We start from the raw sequence: 19843 nt of genomic DNA, 5'->3' as shown, positions 1-19843 counted from the left end.
AACTTCCTATATAGTAATCGGTACGTAATTAAAAATGGCATTTGTGGTTCATTAGTGGCCTCCTGATACTGGAAGCGCAGCTGTTTTGTTGACATTTTAAGATCAGGATGATCTTTGAATTTGAAATTCTCTCTCAGTTTTATAGCCTGCTGACTGTGAAATTGCAGCACGGAGGAGCCTTTTAGCAAGAGAGGACAGCGCAGGCTGGGCTTAGGAAAGACACCTGGCTTGTTTTGACAGGTTTGAATAGTCTGGAATCTAGATCTATGTTTTCTTGAACCTGCATCATCTCTTGGTCAAAACAAGCACTATCTGTGCTAGGCAGCTCTTTAGAGAGGTGTAACATCAAAGAAATTAGTGGACTTGGGCTGCTCAGTCTAAGCTAAAGAACTGAGGCTCTTGACTCTTTGGATCAATCTGAATGACCCAGTGGTGGAAGCACTTTGTCAGGGAACACAGGGCTCCTTCTGTACAGCACCGTTTGTTGAGATATATGAAAAGTCTAGCATTGCTATACCTATGGTATCACTTTTTCATGAATGTAGGGAAGAGCTTCAGCCTTGGGGGGCACTGATCTGCCACCTTTCCCAAGCACAGTGCTGGACCAGACCGAAGGATTTAAGGTGGAGCTGAGACATCCAGCCCACAGGCCGGAGCAGCTCTTTGCCAAGGTGTTTGAGCCATAATACAGGTACACTTTTGACTCCCATGCTCAAAGCTAAGTGTGATGACAAAACCTTTCAAGGTGAAGGCTAAGTGTCATGTGTTTAGCAGGATCAGACATTTCTAACTCCAATCATTATTACACATAAGCAGGATTTATAAATGCATATGGGGGGTTATCAATAGGGTAATAATAATTACTAAGTCCATAGTTGCAATACTAAATATTACAGTAAAATCAGGTCATGGGAAAGAACAACACCTTCTCATTGCTCCAAGCAGAAGCACAATATCCCATGGAAACAGGAGAGAGCCTTTACACAATTATTCTCTAACCAATTTCTTCAAGGATCTAGCAGCTTACACTACCACTTTTGATAGAAATTGCTTCCTAAGAAAAAGAGTGAGCCACTTGTGATTGCCAATATGATGATATCTACTTTTCAGAGTTCTGAGTCATAGCCCCACCCTGGCAGAGCTGTATTGGAGACAAGAGAGAGACACTGCCATGCATACCAGAAGATGAATGACGTGATTGCTGCCTCACTACATTTGCTGTCATCTAGAGATGATACATTAGTCAGATAATGGGAAAGTTATTTGCAGACACTTTCAACACAAGTCTTTATTTTCATTTCTCCAATAACTAACATTAATTGTTAAGCAATGAATAAGTGAGAAGCACCAGAGTTATTCACATCTTCTAGGTGTAATTTCAGACTGTCTTTTTTCCTGTCCACTTCAGGAGACAAACAGCTCACTTGAAACTCAACATGTTGCACTGCCAATAAATCACAACACAAAATGCTTTGATTTAGTGCCAGTTGAATTTCTTTTTAAAATAAAAGTGAATTGACACACTGAATTCTATTTAGTAGGGGTTTTTTTCTATAATTTCCTATGTTTTTGCTTACAAAAACAGTGTAGAAAGATGGATACCATAGTATGGAGAAAATATTTGCCTAGTATTTGACTTTCTGTAAACTTTTAAGGGCAAAATTTTATGATTCAGAAAAGAAAAAAATACTTAACAATTCCTGCACATATTTTACTGCTTTCAAAATTGTTGAGATAGAAACTTACAAAGGTATCAATTTTAATAGGTGTTAGAATAATATGCCGTTTTCCAGCAGATGAATAATTATACTATTACACTTTTCTGCTTCATGAAGATTTCCCCTGACTTTGATAGGAATTCTAAAAGTGAAAGACATATAGGCTCAAGTCCTTGGTATTGTTCTCAGTACTGAAATAGTATCTGTTATAAGAACAAAATTTCCAGCAGATGCCTCTCACTATGTCATTGAACTTCAGTAGTCTCTCAATTTGAGCTCAATGAGACCATTCAGGCTTTTAGAGATAATGATAGTGATACATGGAATGAAGACAAACTTTTTCTAAAACATATACATGGATAATAAAAATACAACTTAATGATTTACAGAATTAATTTTTGGGGGATATTTAAACAAGTAAGCTGATATAAATAGATCATTTAAGCAAACGTTTTTTTCTCCTCCAAAGGCCAAGCACTGGGTTAGAAATCTAAATGCAAATAGCAGTAAACTCTAATTCTGAGAAAAGCTCAAAAAGAACAAAATTTATCAGTTATTCAGTACCACTAATTAGGTATTTACTTTTTAAAAGTAAATTGTAATTTACTTAAGAAAAAAATGCATGGAATCCTAAGGATAATTCCAATATAATAAGACAAATGTATATAGGTGTAAGCTAAATTTCAGAACAGAAGTGAACAATGAATTCAACAGAAAATAATCATGGTATCATTATATTTTCAACCAGCCCCTGTCATATAATATAAAATTTGTGATAGAAAAGGCGATCAAAAAGTCTGTAAGTTATCAGAAAAACCAATGGGGAAGACTTGTTTTGCAATTAAATGGGATCTTTTTCAGAATAAGGAAAGAAATGTGATAACTTGTATTCTGAACAAGTTTGACATTTATAGGGGCCTATAATATATATATATATATAAATTTAGTGTTTGTGAATATAATACAAGGGCATAATGGATGTTGGGATGGGACATCTTTGAAGCTGATGCAACTGGTTACCGACCTTCACCAGTTCTCCTCTGGTGAGAGGAAAGCTTTTATCTGGAGCAATGAGAGAGAAAGGAAGTCACAGCCCTAAACAGTTCACCCAGAAATTAAAACTGAGGAAAGTGGGCAGGAAGATGCCATTGGGTTCTGGATGTTTCTGGAAGCAGAGGCCAGCTGTGATCCCTCTAAGTGTTAAAGGCCAGGTTGGATGGAGCTCTGAGCAACCTGGTCTAGTGAAAGGCATCCCTGCTCACAGCAAGGGGGTTGGAAATAAATTATCTTTGAGGTCACTTGCAAACCATTCTATGATTCTGTGATCTGCAAATGAGAAATAGTCAGAACATCAAGCAGAGAGCAAAGGCAGGGAACAGTGCACCTGGCTGAAGAAACAAAATAATGGCTAGAGGAAGGTTTGGAAATGCAAACAATGGAAACACCCAATTTTAGTCTGAGCTGGAAATCAGGCCTTTGCTCTCTGTAGAGAAAATGTTTGCACCGAGCAAATGTGCAATGTCCTTCCCATAAGGAAAAAAGTCACAAGATTACAGATGTTTTTCAAGGCAAACAAATATTTTATTTTTTTAAATACTTCTTTTCTGGTTTGGGAATTTTTTGATTTATTCCCACTTGCTTACATTTATAGTAGCCATTTATTTTCTTGGTGTTTGTGAGCTCCATTTTGTCCTGTTTTTTCACACTCATGTGGGATATAACCAAAAGACTCTGCTGCTTTGGTTAAAAGACTGACATCTGAATCTGATAATATATTATATATATTCTCTATTTATCTGTATTCTATATTCTATATTCTATTCTATTTTATTCTATTCTATTCCTATATATAATACATTATTTTGACTCCTCCTGCTTCTGCAGTGTATGATAGGTAATATAAGAGAGTGGGTATGTCCACAAAGCAACCGTGACTGAAGGGAAGTCCAGGGGCTGAACCTGAGCTGTACAGGGGGGTTCCTCAGTTCAGGAACAACTGCAGCAGCCCCCAGCCTTGCCAGGACTTGGAAGCCCTCAGCAGCCAACCAGGTGAGGACAGGGCAGTGCCAGGAGCAACCATGGGATATTTAAATGGTTCCAGGGTGCACCAGCAACCAGCAGTGTGGCATCATTTTGCACAGCAGTTCACACAGGAGGGGGGCTCCTCTCCAACCATTAGGGTGGAGCCAGTAGAGGCAGCAAATGAACAGAGTATCTGATAAGGAAGAGCAAAGAGATCCTTTTAGCTCCAGTTGAGCTTCCTTAGATGTGGTGTTGACATGCCATCAAGCTCAATCCCCTGTAGCTGTGAGGGTCACTGGCCTGGCCATGTCAGAGGCCTCCAGGCAGCCAGAGCTGCTGATGGTAGATGCAGCTCTCCAGGTCACAGGCTGCCAGGAGTGCCTAAAGCTTCTTTGTGAGGTTGGGGTGACAAAGAGTTATTTTGCAGAAAGTGTGCTGTGATGGAGGAGCTGTGTTGCAGCTGGAGCTACAGGAAGAAGTGAACAGGCTATGCAGTGTTTGAGTGAATAAGCAAGAGATAGACTGGTTATTTTCAGCAACACTACAGCCTCAGACTCCCAGGAGTCCATTGAACCTCCACTGTGGTGAAGAAGCAGATGGACTCAGAACCCTGCAGATGGACTCAGAACCCTGCAGATGGACTCAGAACTAATTGACTGCTAGCCAAGGGTCTGTTAAAGTTGAAGGCTGGAGGCACATCACAGCACGTACCAGCAAGGTTCCTTTTTCTCTGAATTTGACAAGTAGGACTGGCACCTTTCACAAGAGGTACGGGGCTCTGGATCCAGAAGGCCAAACACTGATGAGGTGAGGGAAGATCTGTCTGGAATGGTGGGGCCTCCTGAAACAACCACCACCTTCACCCTGTGTCAAGACCTCCTCTGTAAACAGGAAAAGAAGGGGAGTGGTAACAGGAGACTCCCTTCTAAGGGGAATGGAGGGTCTGATATGCAGACCTGACCCAACTCACAGGGAAGCCTGCTGTCTCCCAGGGGCTTGGATAAGGGACATTACTAGAAAATTCTCCAGTCTAGTAAGGCCCTCTGATGACTATCCACTACTGGTTGTTCAAACTGGCAGCTATGAAATAAAAAAGAGAAGTCTGAGAGCAATCAAAAGAGCCTTCAGTAACAAGGTACACACATGGCCTCAGTTGCAACTTAGCTGCAACAAACCTGGAAAGTAACTGTGGGCACAGCCTGGTTGCATACCTGTTTCCTACTCCCCCTTCCAAAGGATCTGTGCTTGCTTTACTCTTTAGGGAGAAATTGAGATAAAGTAACTTCTGAGGTCCCATTTCAGACCTGCCTAAACTTAATCTCTATACACTCACTGGAACATTTAATTTAGCAAAAATATCTATTTAGGATAGAATCCAAAGTACAGACTCTACCCATACCCCGCCCAATTCCTCTAATCACACCTCTCGTAGGTGTGCCCCACCCACAGGGAGTCACACATTTAGCAACCCCAAGAGTTTAATTTCAGACTTTGACAGCATAAGATAACAATCTGAGTAACATAGTGACAGGCCTTTAGCCTATGCCCCAGGCCTGCCATCAAGTCTCTGGCACAAGAACACACATGCCCAACTAACAAGCTGAGCCTTGCTCATTAAATATCAAAGGAATAATTCAGATTTGATTTACGTACATATGGGCAACTGAAAACTGGTGGATCAGGAGCAGATTCATGGGCAAATCAAAAGTCTTCACCTCAAGAATGGGAGGGTCAGTCAATAGTGTCCCAGATAGGTGGAAGAAAACAACCCCAAGTTTTGATCTGCTGGTGAATTTTGAGATTCAAGTTTCTGTATTGGATTTGAATGAAGCCATTCCCAAGGAGAAGAAACAGTTTAAGTAATAAACATAGAGATTATTGGAAAAAAAAAGAAGAAACACACAAGTCATTTTGAAGTACATCTGATTTGGTTTTTAGAAGTCAATCATAAAAAGTGCTGAGTAATACCAAGTACCTTTGACTTAACTGATTGCACATTAACTCTGAGCCACTGGCTGCTAAGCCAAGTTTTGGACTCTTCAGATAAGTTTCAAATTTACTGTGCTACAATGTATTGACTTTTGTTTTTCACAAAGTTAGGCTTAATTCAAATTATTAACTACAATAAAATATAAACCAAATTCTTTTAAATAATATCTCAATGATGTAACTGATCAGCAGGATCACTAATACCATGCAATATCAGAGGAAAAAGAACTGCAGTAAGTTAACAAAACCCAAAGAACAGAAATTTAAAGGTATGTTTAAAAATCTATAGCATCAATATATTGATAAACTGCAGTCCAGAAATTATAAATAAGAAGAAAAACTGGTTGTGCAGGAGTATAGTTAGCACCTTGGGAATCGCTGTCAGCTCTAGTCTAATATAGCAGGATTTAGAAATTGTGTGACTGAGTCATATTATTCAAGTCACATTTTAAGTCTATGTGAGCTTTTCCTCCTTCAAACCTTATTTGTTAACTGCATTTCATTGCAGTGTGAATGTTAAAAGACAAACATGCATTTGGAACTGGTGCATATCTCCACTTTTCTACATAACACATGATTTTAGTTGATAATTACCCTGTGTTTTATTGCTAATTAACTTCTACGTAAGCAGTAAGTTAGCATTGCTCTTTAAACATTTTCTACTGCACTTTGATCTGATCAGCACTGTTCCACCTTGTTTGCTCTTGCCAAGACAGCTCACAAGTTTTTGAGTGTATTACTGACTTTATTTCAGTTTAAGAGGTTTAGTCTCCTGTCTAAACCCTTCTATTTTTTAAAATGTATTTGCCATATATATCTACCCTGTTTTGCAATGGATAGCATCCATGACATGAATGCTTACTCATTTTAGGGCAATACCCCAGTCACTGACTTTCTTTGGTTTGTGATCATGTATTTCCTACATATCCCTGTGTGGGGTTTCAGAAATGTCTGTAGGCGGAATCACAGTTGTATGATCATCCTTGACAAACTTGATCATGATGACAAACTTGTCTGGATTTTACTCTCTTCTTTTTCGCGGCTTCTATGTCTAATCACTTGGCTCATATAATATTCTTACATCACAGTCCATCAATAAACTTTTTAATAGTTCTGGGATTTGTCATCTACAATCTTCAGTCATTCATCTCACTTGGGGTAACCATATACTCTTTAGACTTTCTCTTGAACTGTTTCTGTTTGCAACAGGATATTCACCCTACTGCTGGCTGATCCTTATAATGAACAGAACTGTGAGAGCTGCATCTTTTATGTTTTCTTTACATACATTCATTTTTCTCTCCTCTCCGCCCCTTCCTCTCCTGTCTTCCAATCTGAGCTATAGCTATGTTCAGTACTCCAGAGAAATGAAAAATGTCCAGATGTTGTTTATATACATACACCTGCCAGATAAGGAGTTAATACATATTTGTTTTTATAATAGTACAAATACTCTTTAGTTGTCCCAAATATTTGCTGCTAGCAAAGACTGCAGTATTCCCAAGGCAAATTAAACTGAATTACAGCAATGAAAAATAAAGAGTTCATTTTGAAGGTTTCAAAGTCAGCTATTAGAAAGTCAAAAAATCCCAGAATTGTAGGCCTTTAATCAAGGTAAATATAATGTAATTACACTAATTTTTTACTATAACTTTGCCAAATTCTGAATATATAATCTTGGGCAGGAAATACAGCATTCTTCAAAACTTTGTTAGGTTGCTCAGTGCACAAAAGCGAGTACTATACAATATTGCAAATATAAATCCTGTTTAGGGTACACCAGCCTTAATATTTTCATGGATGCCCATCAGTAGGGAAGTTAAATGTTGGGGATTTTCATGCTAAGAGTGCTTTACATGTTCAAAGGGAAAGTCCTTAATACACCACTGTTTTTGTAGCTAGATACTATAGATACGTATTGCTTTTGGTGGGCTTAGCAATTTAGAAAGTCAGACCTACGCTCTCAAAGTGACCTGCAGAAAATGAGGGTCTATCAGATAATTAGCCATGGCATGATGGTATAGAAATTATCCACAGAAATGGTTGGAATATAACAGAAATGGATGGAATATAACTGTGAAGGACAGTCTTTAGTTTACATAGCCAGGGCAGCCACTGCTCTAGCAATCATTCCCTTGCCTCACCAGGTTTCCATCTACAACAAGGAAGAAGCAGGAGTTCTCCAGTCTGTTTGACTACATAATCTAGTTTTATCTGTAAAGCTCATTTCCAAATTACTTCCTTGTACATACAAGTATATATACATACATGTATATATTAAAGTTTTCTCTTTAAAAATCCAGAATGAAAATGTGAAAATTCTTCCACATGGCATCTGTAACACAGCTCCCTTTTTATTTAACTCCCAGAATAGGATGCCTCCCTTTTCCATAGTCCATCGTAGATTGCCAGTCTATTTTCTTGTAAAGGTAAAGACTTGGCTTCAGAATGAATAGAATCAATGGCTTATCTGGTGGCATGCTAGCTATTCCTTCTTCTCCTTCAGTGAGTGAGTTTTATGCCAGATTAGGAAGCAACCAGATCTCACTGTGACCACACAATAGCTATAACAAAAGGGAAAAGATGGGTTTACATGACTTGCTGCACAGATGCCTGTACAGAGAAACAGGATCGTGTCTTTTGAGGCTCTGCAGCTGCACAGAGTAAAATTGCAGCCAGGAATATGTAGTATTTTCTATTGAGCCCTTCTGATCTTGATCGTCTTGCCCATCACTTCTATGTTTTCCCAGAGTCAATTTTTGACCCAAATCCCTTTCTTCTTTCCTAGTGAGACCCAGCCTGCAAACTGTAGGAGTCATCTCAGAGGTTTTTTGCCTAAGTCCTCCTGGCTTCTCCCCTCCCACACTGCCATTCCCACTCATTTCCCGTTCCACCTCTGTTCCTGGATTTCACGTTTGAGTCATATCACAATTCCACATCTTAATCTCTACACTGAGACAGCTGCCAGTCTGTCACATACCTCCTCAAAATCTTTTCTATTCTTACTGTTCATCTCCTTTCCTTTGGGTCCCAGATTTCATCTTTCCCATTCATCCTCAGTTTCCCCTCATACATTCCTATTCTTCCCCTTCTTGGCTCCCATTCATGATCTCTTTGTCTATTCAGCTCCTGTCCATGTCTCTGTAGAACCCCCAGCTTTTCTTTTTTTTTTCTGATGGGTCCCTATGTTGGTGTATGTAGCAAGTATGTGTTTGGCATGGCATTCCACATGATAGTGGGGAATGGGATCAGGACATTCGATGTGCAGGGACGGATGAATGGGACTTCTCAGCCATCTCAGCGTGGGATCTTGTTCAGAGCTCGGGCTGATCAGCTGTGATTGACACAGGAGGCCATGGGAGAGAGCCTGCAGGGCTGTGTTACAAAAGCATTAAATGCAGATTGGTGTGTACTTGAAGGACAGTACACAAAGTGAGAATCAAATTATTAGTCTTGAATCAAGCAAGATTTAAGAGGTCTGTAAGCCTTTTTGTCCTACACTGAAATCACTGCATTTCCCTTTGCCTGTATTCTAGCAGGAAGGGAGACAGAGAGCAGGGAACAAAAAGGCTTTTAGTTTCTTTGCCCTGAATTCAGCCTGATCTCTATTAGCTCAGAGCTTCACTTCCAGAGAAAACAGCTGCTGAGCTAAGAGCTGGAAGCAGACCCGGTTCCAGTGGCATCTTCACAGAATGAAGCCCCAAAGGTCCAGCAGGTCATTAGAGTGTACAAAACCTCTTTTCTTGTGGGGCTTATAACCTAAATAAATTTGGACAGATTATCTTTGACATGAAGGTTAATTTGTTGACCCCATTTCAAAGTCTAATGCCACTGCCATTTCTCAAAATCACTAAAAATGTTACCATGGGTATTTTTCTTTAGCGTTGTTCATAAAAAGACGTAATTTTTTTTTTTTTTGTTGTAATAATTTATGCACACTTGAGCTGAAGGCAAGAATGGCCTTGCAGTATTGCAACTGCAATGGTTATAGCAAATCAAAGCTATAAACTGTTGAAAATAACCTTTGAATGAGTAGTGCTGGGTGAGTGGAAAAGTAAGCCTTATTCCCGCTGTTGGTTGTAACACATATGTCACTGGTGTTTCAAGGGTAGAGAATCTGCTCTTGTCTAAGACTGGGAGTTTAAATCCTTGTGCACATGAAAGCTACCCAGTAGAACAGGCATTTGTCCATGTGCTGCATATAGCAAAATCACACTGTGATGTGTAAAATACTGTACAGATTGCAGTATATACTGTTCAAAGTTTATTTTGAGTCTTCTGCATTTTCATAAGACAAAAAAATATGATCTATATCATCTTACAACATTGGCAGTATGAAACATACACACAGTATGCATTTTGAACTGTAGCATATGTACAGAATGTTCACAATTTAAACAGGAGAAATGTAGCTGAGCATCTATCTGTCCTATCTATCTATCTATCTATCTATCTATCTATCTATCTATCTATCTATCTATCTATCTATCTATCTATCTATCTATCTATCTCTGTAGGCTTATTACCATAGTTTTAAGAATCTCTCTGAAATCTTTCCAAGCTTACCTTATGAATTCTCCATCCCCCCCTGCCACCCCCCCCTCCCTTCCCCCCAAACTCATAAGTACTTGCAACTGCTTTCACCTCTCTCCAGCCTGCAGCTGTTTCTGGAAGTTTTCTAGTACATACAAAGGACACTTGAATAAATTTGTCAAGAAGCCACTACTACTGTCATGGAACAACAGCAATTACACCCCACCAGTAAGGATAACAACTGGACACAGTTGTATCCAGCTGGAGAGTAAAATTATCCATTTCCAAATGTAACAGTATTTGCATTCTTTCTCCTCACTTATGACCATGCTGCAGCAAGAGCTCTATAAAGATCTCATGACAGCTTGAAACTGAAAATCCCTCCAATTCTTAATAAACTACTTTCCTAACAAGACACCACATCACTATAAGACTAGGCTTGCACCTTCTGAAAATTAAATTAATTTCCTCTTTCCTGCTAGAGCTATATTAAAGGGAACCGTTCAGCCTCACCTTCTTTCTCCAGTTAGCTGAGATGCCAATATCTATGGATACATCTAATATAATTTTAACTGGTACGTTATGTGTAAATATCATCCGGTTGGATTTGCATTGACGTAATTCATACTATATATAAGACATCAAACTTAAATATGTTTTAGCTTCCAGCTCTTTGAGATTCCTTCACTAGTTAAGAATTTAATCCGTCCTCTTGGACTTTTTGAATGGTTGACACAAAACAGTACTCAGCATTCTTAGGGACTTAGGCTGTTTCAGGGTTCGTTCCCTGTATTTTAAAGTGCTCGTGGTGTGGTTCGAAATGCTTTTTGGTGTGGGGGTGTGTTTTGTTTTTTTTTTCATCTGCAACTGACCTGAGATAGTAACTTTCAGCAAACATGTAAAGTGCAAACTAAAAAAGTGTTGTAACTCTTCATACCCTTTGGCAGAACTACAGTGATCTTGGTGTTTTGATGTTTTGATTATGGGTGAGGGCTTAGTCTAGCTGCAACAGCTATTTAATTGTATGTGGACAGTTACTTCTCACCAAACTGAACTGAAGCACTAAATTTGCACAGCAGAGGTCACATGTAAAATGAGTAATATTTTACAGTGTAATGTCTTACAGTGCAATGTTTTCCAGTTCTGAATGAATCCTTTTCCATGAATTTACTGGACTAGTAGCTAAGAAACCCTTTGGAATTCGTAAGGTGGGGATTTCAAATACAGTTACCTGCAAGATGTTCTGAAGAACTACAAGTGAAGCATTAGTTTATCTTATGGTTTCCCTCCATGGATCATATTGCACAATAAGGGTGTCTGATTTCTTGGTGATAGGAGCGATGGGCAGCTGATGGTTTTAAGCAACGTTGCTCAGATTTGGGTCACTTTTAATGTGGGACATCCTAATTTGATTTTCCTGATTAACACAATGGTGTTTTAAAATATTTCACTGCAACTAAAAGGAATGTCTGAGGAAGAAGACACACAGCTCTGATAACTTCAAACCGTCAGATTTGCCTCAGGCACTCAAAAATCATGAAATCTGCTAAGGAAGGTTTTTTGTTAACCGGCTCTTTTATCTGCTAAGATATATTTGGGACTCTAAAATTCTGAAAAAAAAACTTGCAACAGGACATGTCAGAAGACTGGTGTTCTACAATATGCGTCCAAGATTAAAGGAGTATATAAACCACCAAGCATTATGAAACATACAACATATGACACTGCATGTGGCCGAAAATAAGCATGAACTTGTCAGCATTCAACCGAACCACAATTCCAAAACCGGAAGGATCTTACTCCATCACTGTGTGAATTCTCACTGAGCAGTATCTTACATCACAGCAACATTTGAGCGTACCTTGTAGCAAATGGCGTGATAAGGTACTGCTGCTGCTCTGGTATTTTGTTAGTCCCAGCCACGAAGTACTGAACTCTCTGGACTTTGCCACTCCACCTCATCCCACTTCATCGCGCTGGGGATCTCCCCAGCGCCTCAGATTTTTGTCTCTCACCTCCCCCTCTCTTCTACTTCTCCATAACACACCAGAGGGGCTGGCACAGTGCGAGGACTGGACCCAGATTCTTCTCATACAGCGTTAAGAACCAACCCTCGCTATTTGTATTTCATTTATCATACCTCAGATTAAGTTTTATGAAGCTGTGGGATGTTGCCTTGCTTTTTAAGGGGACACATACCGGGTGTCTGTATCAAAATACAACCCAGCGGAGGTCAAAGGGCTGCCAGAGCTACCTGTCCGTCTGGCACCGTTCGCACCGGGGTCACGGCACAGCCACTCCGCCACCCGAGGCCACGTCTGCGGGGCACCGAGACCCTCCCGGGGTGCCGTGACAGCTGAAAGGGATCGAAGGGCGGGGAGCACTGAGATTCTCCCCATCGTTCCCGGGTCTCCGTCCGGGCACCTTCCCGCCGCATCGGAGCCCTTTCCCGGCAAGCCGAGGGCCGGGACTCCCCCTCCGCCGGGAAGCCGCGGGGGCGGGCGGGCGCGACCCTCCCCGCGCCGGGCGCTCCCCGGGGAGGAGCCGGCCGGGTCGCACCGGGCCCGCTCGCCAAGTCCGGCTCCGAGCAGCCAAACCCAGCCCCCTGGGTTCGGGGTGGGCGGGGAGGGACGGCCGGCCGGGCGCCTCTCCTGCCGGGAGCGGGAGGACGGGCGAAACTTTCCTCCCCGGCGGCGGCGGCGAGGCACCGGCAGCCGCCGCGGCGAGCGCCGCCAGCATGGGCCCCGACACGCTGCCGCTCGGCACCTACGGCGGGGCGGCCGCCGCCGCCGCCCTGCTGCTCTGGGCCGTGTGCGTGCTCTGCAGGAGGAGAAGGTACCGGGGCGGGGGGCGGCCGCCGCATTCCTGCACGGCCGGGCCGGGGCAGCGGGGCTGCCGAGCCGCGCATTGGCCGCGCTGCTCTCCGCCCGCCCCTCCGCGCCGGGCCGCCCTATCAGCGCCCGCCGGGCCGGGGGCGGCGGCCCCCGCGGGATGGCGGCCCCGGGGATGGCGGCCCCGGGGATGCGGCCTCCGCCGCGGCCGGGGCCGGCGCGGGGGCCGGGGAGAGCCGGGGAGGAGCGGCGGGGGGCGGCGGTGCCTCTCCTGAGCTGGGCGGGGGAGGCTGGCGGCACGTGGGATTCTGGTCTCGCCTCCCCGCGGTGCGAGCGAGCGATCCCGTGCTCCGAAGGGAGCTGCGGACGCAGCGCATCCCCGCGCAGCTCGGCGGGTGTGAGCGTACGCGACGCCGAGGTTTGCTGAGGAGCTGAGCAGGAGAGAGCCAGGGCGGCCCGCGGCAGCTGTCCCGCCGAGCCCGAGGTGCGCCTGCCACACCTGCGGCCGGCGGGGTTGCGACACCGGCCCTCGCTGCCCTTCTCTTTGTGCCGGGTAGCTCGGGTCGTGGGCATTCCAGTGACATCTGTTAGCGTTTCTCGTTCTGTTCCCTTTGGTTTCTTCCAAGTGTACAGTCTGTAAACTCGAAGAAGGTACACACGTGTTCTCGACGTTTCAAGAGGAACTTGGAGGTTTTTTTTGAGGGAAATAGAAGTACTGTCTGGAACGATGCTTTCTGAATACCTGTTATTTTATATGCTGACATTTTCCCAGGTGTTTTTCGCTTGTTGAAGTGAAATTCTTGGCCACGTGAAGCCAATACTTGATGCTCTTCAGTGTCTCTTCTGCAGCTGATGAATAAATGTGTGTAAAGGCTGACGGAGGAGGAGTGAAGAAGGGGAGGGATCAGTATTCACTGGATTGTTTGCTTATTTTTAATTCATAAAATGAGATGCATAGAAAATAATAGATGTAATTCTGAATAGTAAACTGTTACTTCTAATAATTGTAAGTTATTTTGGAAGATGTAGACAAGCAAATGCAAAAAGTAAATTGCCCTTCTAGATTCTTAAAAAGTTATAAATGCAGTTTGGTAATTTTTAGACCAATTGCTTTAGACCAAGTTAGTCCCTAACTTTGGGACCACGTATAGAATCAATTGAAAAACAGTGAAAATTCGTGTTTTGATCCCAGAAGGAATCTGTAAACAGAGATGGGTTATTTACATGGTGTTGGGTTTGAAACCATTATTACATGTGATTTGACTTAAAGAACCCAATCCGTTCTTTAGGTGAGACATCCATCCCATCCATCCCAGTGTTTGAGCAAGGTCATCCCATAACACAAACTGCTTGACAGAGTAGACTGCAATGCTGCTTCATGATTCAGCTCAGTTTATGAAATGGACAGCTGCTGCTGCTCGACAGGTCACTCCTTCTCCGCATCATCATCCATGTTGCTTTTATCTGACCCTCTCTGAGCTTATTCTGGGAGTTAAACACATAAAAACTATTTATTTTTTTGACAGATTTAGTTTGCTGCCAGTCTAGCTCCATAAAGAACATCAGCACAGAAGACTAAAGGGGAACAGGAAGGCAAATGGGATTGGGTGTCTTTTGAAGTCTAGAAAGTATTATAGTGCCTCAGCCATATTATAAAATGCCTGTCATTAGTTTAAATTCTAGTACAATTGTAAAAGACAGAATTTTTGAAAATGGAAACAGGCAAAGCTGTTGCTTGTAAAGTTTTCAGCCAGATGTGAGTGGTAGGGAAAAAGGATCAAAGAACCCATTTTGAATCATTTTTATACCACTTATGGCTGTAGAGTTTTTCAAGTGCACTCTTTAGAGTCTACAGCAAAATGGTTTGGATGTTTGTGTCACAGCAGAATGATGTTATACAGAGGACCTCACAAGAGGGTGTACTGTCTTGTCCCAAAAACCAAACTGCTGTTTGATTAATTAACTACTTGAAAGCCTGTGCTGTTTCTCAAAGAACTGTACAAAGCCCTAGAGAGCAAGCAACTGCAAATAACAAATGGTAAAATCCATCAACCTCTGTGTGGTACACCCCTCAGTACAAGTTGCTGGTGTTGAGATACTATCCTGCTGCAGTAAAATGTGCAACTAATTTTTTTTCTTTTAGCATAAAGTAATAAAAGAAATTATGCATGGTCTGTAGAGATGCCTAGCAGCAGCCTGCTTGATGTTCAACAGCCATTTCTGATCTGTGGGAAGAAAAGCCATTCTAAGGGTGCCATGGATTAAAAAAATGGGGTTAGAAGTTAGTTCATGCTTCTCAGATTTGGTTCAAGTCTGCGATCTCCCCTTGCTTATCAGACCCTTATTAGTTTATCCATCCCCATGTGGCCTCCACTTGTCGTATTTCTTCTTTCCCCTTTCTTCTATTTGAATCTAACAAACCCTGCAGCGGGTAGGTTACCCCCTGCCCTCCCTCAGGAGTCCACTGGAAACATTTGGGAACCTGTTGACATAGGGAGTGTTGGCAAATTACTCCATAAATAAATGCCAAAGTCAAGGCCATATTCCTGGTCATGGATCATACCCATTTCGACAGAAGGCAATGTGGAGCTTGCCTGTGCTAGAAGAAATATTGGTACTTCAGGCATGAGTGTGCTCTTATATAAGTTAGTATGTTGCCTTAATGTTGGTATGCTTGTAGCTGTGTGCAAACCCTGTATAAGGGGATTGTTGTGTTTAGGGTACCAAGATAAACTTGGTACAAGAATGATCAAATTTGACATCATAACCACAGCCCTGCATGGATTCCATCAAGATCACTACAGTAGACAAGTGTGTGTATATATGAATAAAGAGCTTAAGTAAGTAAATAAACACCACTAACTTGCACTTCAGAGTTCTGTATGTTTGTTTTGCTGGGTGATGCCTCTGTCCTTCGTGACTGAGGTGAAGCACAACCACCTTTGTGGGTCTTGAGAGTTACACATCTAGGAGCATAATGAGGGTTTGCATATCCTAGAGAAGAGAACTTCCTAAATCCATCACTGATGCTCCTTAAGCAGATGTTACAGGATTTCACCTTTTTTGGTATATGGTGCTTCCCCTCTGTTTCCTCTCAAGCTGAGGTGCTTGTTACTGGAGCAGAAAAGGTGTTGTATTGACTTAAAATTTTGTCAGAAAAGGTGTTGTATTGGCTTAATCTGCTGTTGCCTTTTTCTGTAATGCAGTTGATGTAACCTGGCATTACAAGATTTGAGGGTCAGTTTAGCACCAGTTTTCTCATAGATAGGGTAGAAAGGAAGAAGAGTTTCCTTTTGTATAAATGCTTATAATTTGAGTGCTTGTGGCAGTAATAACACAAAGGAAACTAATTGGAGTCTTTGCCAGGTTTTGTATCACAGATGGTGAAGAAACAGAACAAAAGTTTCTGTAATCACAGAAGAAATTAGTTTGAGTTAAACTCAATGTCAAATGAGTCTCAGTGCCTTCTGCATGCTAAGAGAGATCTCCCTCTTACTGGTTAGTGAAGAAAAGCCTATCTAGGCTGTTTGCTGGGGAATATTTTCTCCAGAGAGCACTTCCTTTTTGCTGCCACACAAAAGTATTTCTGCTATGGCAGAAGCCAATGATTTCTTAGCCTGGAGACTGTACAGATTATTCTCTTTGGCCTTCATAAAATGTCTTACCTCAGCCCCAGCTTTATGTAGTTTTCTTTTGGTGTTTTCAAGCTGGTTTTCCACTAGCTGTACACAGTCTGATGGAGCAGGAGGTGAGATGTCAGGTGAAGCTAACTCCCACTGGTCTTCCAGCAGTGATGCTGCCCAAGTCAGAGAAAGGCCCTTGAGATCTCTAGGAGCTGTCTCCTGCTAACTCCCATAGGTGTAGTACTATTCCACTTTTTCTTGTTCAAATTGATGCATATTTTTGGCTGCTAGTGTTCATTGCATGTCCATGACTGAAAATGGTCACAGATTGTAACCAACAATTTGTGGAAAAGGCTGGGGTATTCTCTGACTCCCTCCTTGAAGAGTAGATACTGCACATTACTAGGAAGAGGAGGCTCAGGCTGTCCACAGATTAGAACCACTGCCTTAGGGGAAGAGAACAGTGGAGAGAAGTGGAGCAAAGATTGCTGTGTTCCTATTTATCTATTGAAATTGAGTCCTTCTCCTAAGGTTTGCATCCCAAGGTTTTTCAGATAAAATAAATACAGACCAAATCTGGAAAAAGGTTCCTCATCAGAGGTTTATAACTGCTTGGAAAGTTAACACACATGTGCTGTGAGCTGCATCAATGACAGGGTTTGTAAAAATTATTTCCTCTGCAATTCTATTGCTTTTAAAATGAAAGAAGGTAGATTTTCATTACATAATAGGAAGAAATTCTTTATGGTAAGGGTGATGAGACACCCTCAGAGAGGTTTTCCAGAGAAGCTGTGGCTGCCCCATCCCTGAAAGTGTTCCAGGCCAGGTTGGGTAGGGCTTTAAACCACCTGGTCTAGTGGAAGGGGGCCCAACTCATTGCAGGGATTTGGAACATGATGATCATTAAGGTCCCTTCCAACCCAAACCATTCCATGATTCTGTAGGTTTTCAGGGTTGGTATTTTAATTATTAGGAATGGTCTTCACAGTCAAGATTGCTTGTGAGGAACACTAAGATATGGGGCACATGTTGTGGGTTTTACTTTTCAGCAGTATAGGAATTTCCATGCTGCATTAGATGGGACATGCACCTTCTAATACATTGTTTCTGACCAGTTTCTAATGCATCAGAACATGGTATTAAAAACCTCCAAACTTAAACAGTATAACTGTAGATTGAAGTCAACATAAGAAGAATTGCATGATACATTTCTCAGAAAGAATTTTGGTGTGATCTGAGTTACGGATTTAAAGCCTTGTTGAGGCAAACTGCCTTTCATTTTTCCCTTTTATTCTATATTTTAAAGTACCTCTGATCTATACAATTACGTTAATCTAAGATACTTTTCCCCAAAATTGCTCCCTTGAACCCAGACAGATATTGTTGAAAAGAATATAGATTTTGTCTTTGCCTTCAAGAACATCTTATCCTTCTTTGTGACAAGCTGTGAGCTTGCTAACAGCTCTCTTACCAAGCGAATTGTAGTTCACAAGATGTCATCAGCCTGTCTTTTTTACCACTTCTGCTAATTTAGGCAATATGTTAAGGTAGTTTTCAGTTGGAGGGAACATCAGGAAGGACAGATAGAAGGATACCAGGAAAATCTGGCCTTTTCCTTCTTACCTTGGCCTTCTACAGAGGCCTTTTTCGGTATTCTTTCGATTGGACCTCTAGGGAGTGCACGTGTTTTCATGACCTTCTTTTGTTTACTGTCATTGTCCACTCTTACTCTGCTCTAAAAAGGACTGAAGACTGAAACTGTTTCAGGCAGAAAAGTAACAGTTCTGTTTCTTAAGTAGCCTTAGGAAACCTTTCTTTCTCACCATCACACTTGGTTTTTCTGTCAACTGTTCACTGCTGTGCCAAGATGTGGTGGAAGCTTATTTCTTTGCTTGCTTCCACTGGTCAGAGCTCGAGGTAGAATAAAATTAAGTCAGCAAAACCATAACCTTCTCAAGGTGCACAAGTCTCCATTTACAGGCTGTTGGTTTTTCTTATGGCTCTAATAGACCTGGAGAGCCATTACATCATGGGTCTCGCACAGTTGTGTGTTTCAAGGCAGGGTTTTATTTTTATTTTCTTTTTTGTTCTGCTTCTCATCCTTCTGATGAGAATGCCTGTGTGTCGTGCACATTTTGAGTTCCACTTCCTACAAGTACTTTGAAGATGACTCTAAATATGAGACCTCTTTTAGAAGATAATGAACCTTCCCAATAATCCATGACTTACAGAATTCTTTGCTTAAGGTACACTGCCACCTAGCAACAGTTTCCCTTCCCTCCCAGTTTTCTTGACCTACTTTGTTGGGGGTTGTTTAGCTTTATAGTTTATACCTGGTCTGGTCTTGATCAGCATCCAGAACCCATCAGTAGATGCCATCCTGGTAAACGTATATATGTGTGAGAGGTGGAGATATTTTTAGTGGCAATAAGAGCTGCTAGCTTCTGGATTCTGACTAAAATACAGTAGTTTATACTTTCATGGTGTTTTTTCCTTCCCATGTTTTTTGTGGAAAAGGCCTATACTTCCCCCCCCCCCCCCTTGGAATTATTGATTTTGCTTTCTTCTGTTCTTTATTCTTTGGAGCAAATAAAATTAAAGGGTGAGAATTAATGGGAATTGCTTTCCGCTCTTTTTATTATTCCAGTGCAACATGAAGCATGGAGTGTCCATCTAGAGCACTTTACATAAATGCACAGAGTTTACAGAAAGTTCTGAACAATTAACCCTTCTGCTGCTCTTCCAAGCTGATAGTCCCAAAGGTATAAATGAGGACAACCCAGGTGAATATACAGTGCTTCAAAAATTACATTCATGCTTACCACTGTATTTAGAGGAGGAAAGCAAGTTGGTTGGGAAATCTTAGCTGAAACATTACAAATAAAGACTGATGTGAAGGAAGACAAAAAGGGGCAAATCTTAATCCTAGTGTCCCCTGACATGAGCTGTGAACCACTCCTTTAAGCATGATGGCAAAATTTGGCCCCCGATGTGTTTAATAATTGGTGACATAACTAGAGAGCTGCATCATCAGACAACTGCAGGACTTCCTGGAGTCTTGACTCACAAAGCTACCTGGATCTTAGCTCCCCCAGGAAGGAGTGACTTCACTGGGATGCAGGGACTT

At 41.9% G+C, this 19843-nt stretch overlaps 1 protein-coding gene across 3 annotated transcripts in view; it reads left to right on the top strand.

The window, feature by feature from the left end:
- The first annotated feature begins 12881 nt into the window (after positions 1–12881).
- The window catches only part of LOC131575979 (cytochrome P450 7B1), a 125280-nt gene continuing 118318 nt past the window's right edge, over positions 12882–19843 (top strand). For all 3 annotated transcript variants that reach the window (XM_058832161.1, XM_058832160.1, XM_058832159.1), the window contains exon 1: positions 12882–13097. Coding sequence is in view for 2 of the 3 variants with exons in the window: in XM_058832160.1 (XP_058688143.1) it covers positions 13000–13097 (98 nt within the window). In the remaining variant the exon portion in view is untranslated. The remainder of the gene's footprint in view (positions 13098–19843) is intronic.

The sequence above is a fragment of the Poecile atricapillus genome, chromosome 2 (assembly GCF_030490865.1).
Source record: "Poecile atricapillus isolate bPoeAtr1 chromosome 2, bPoeAtr1.hap1, whole genome shotgun sequence".
Classification (NCBI taxonomy): domain Eukaryota; kingdom Metazoa; phylum Chordata; class Aves; order Passeriformes; family Paridae; genus Poecile; species Poecile atricapillus.
This window is presented reverse-complemented; position numbering and strand designations above follow the sequence as displayed.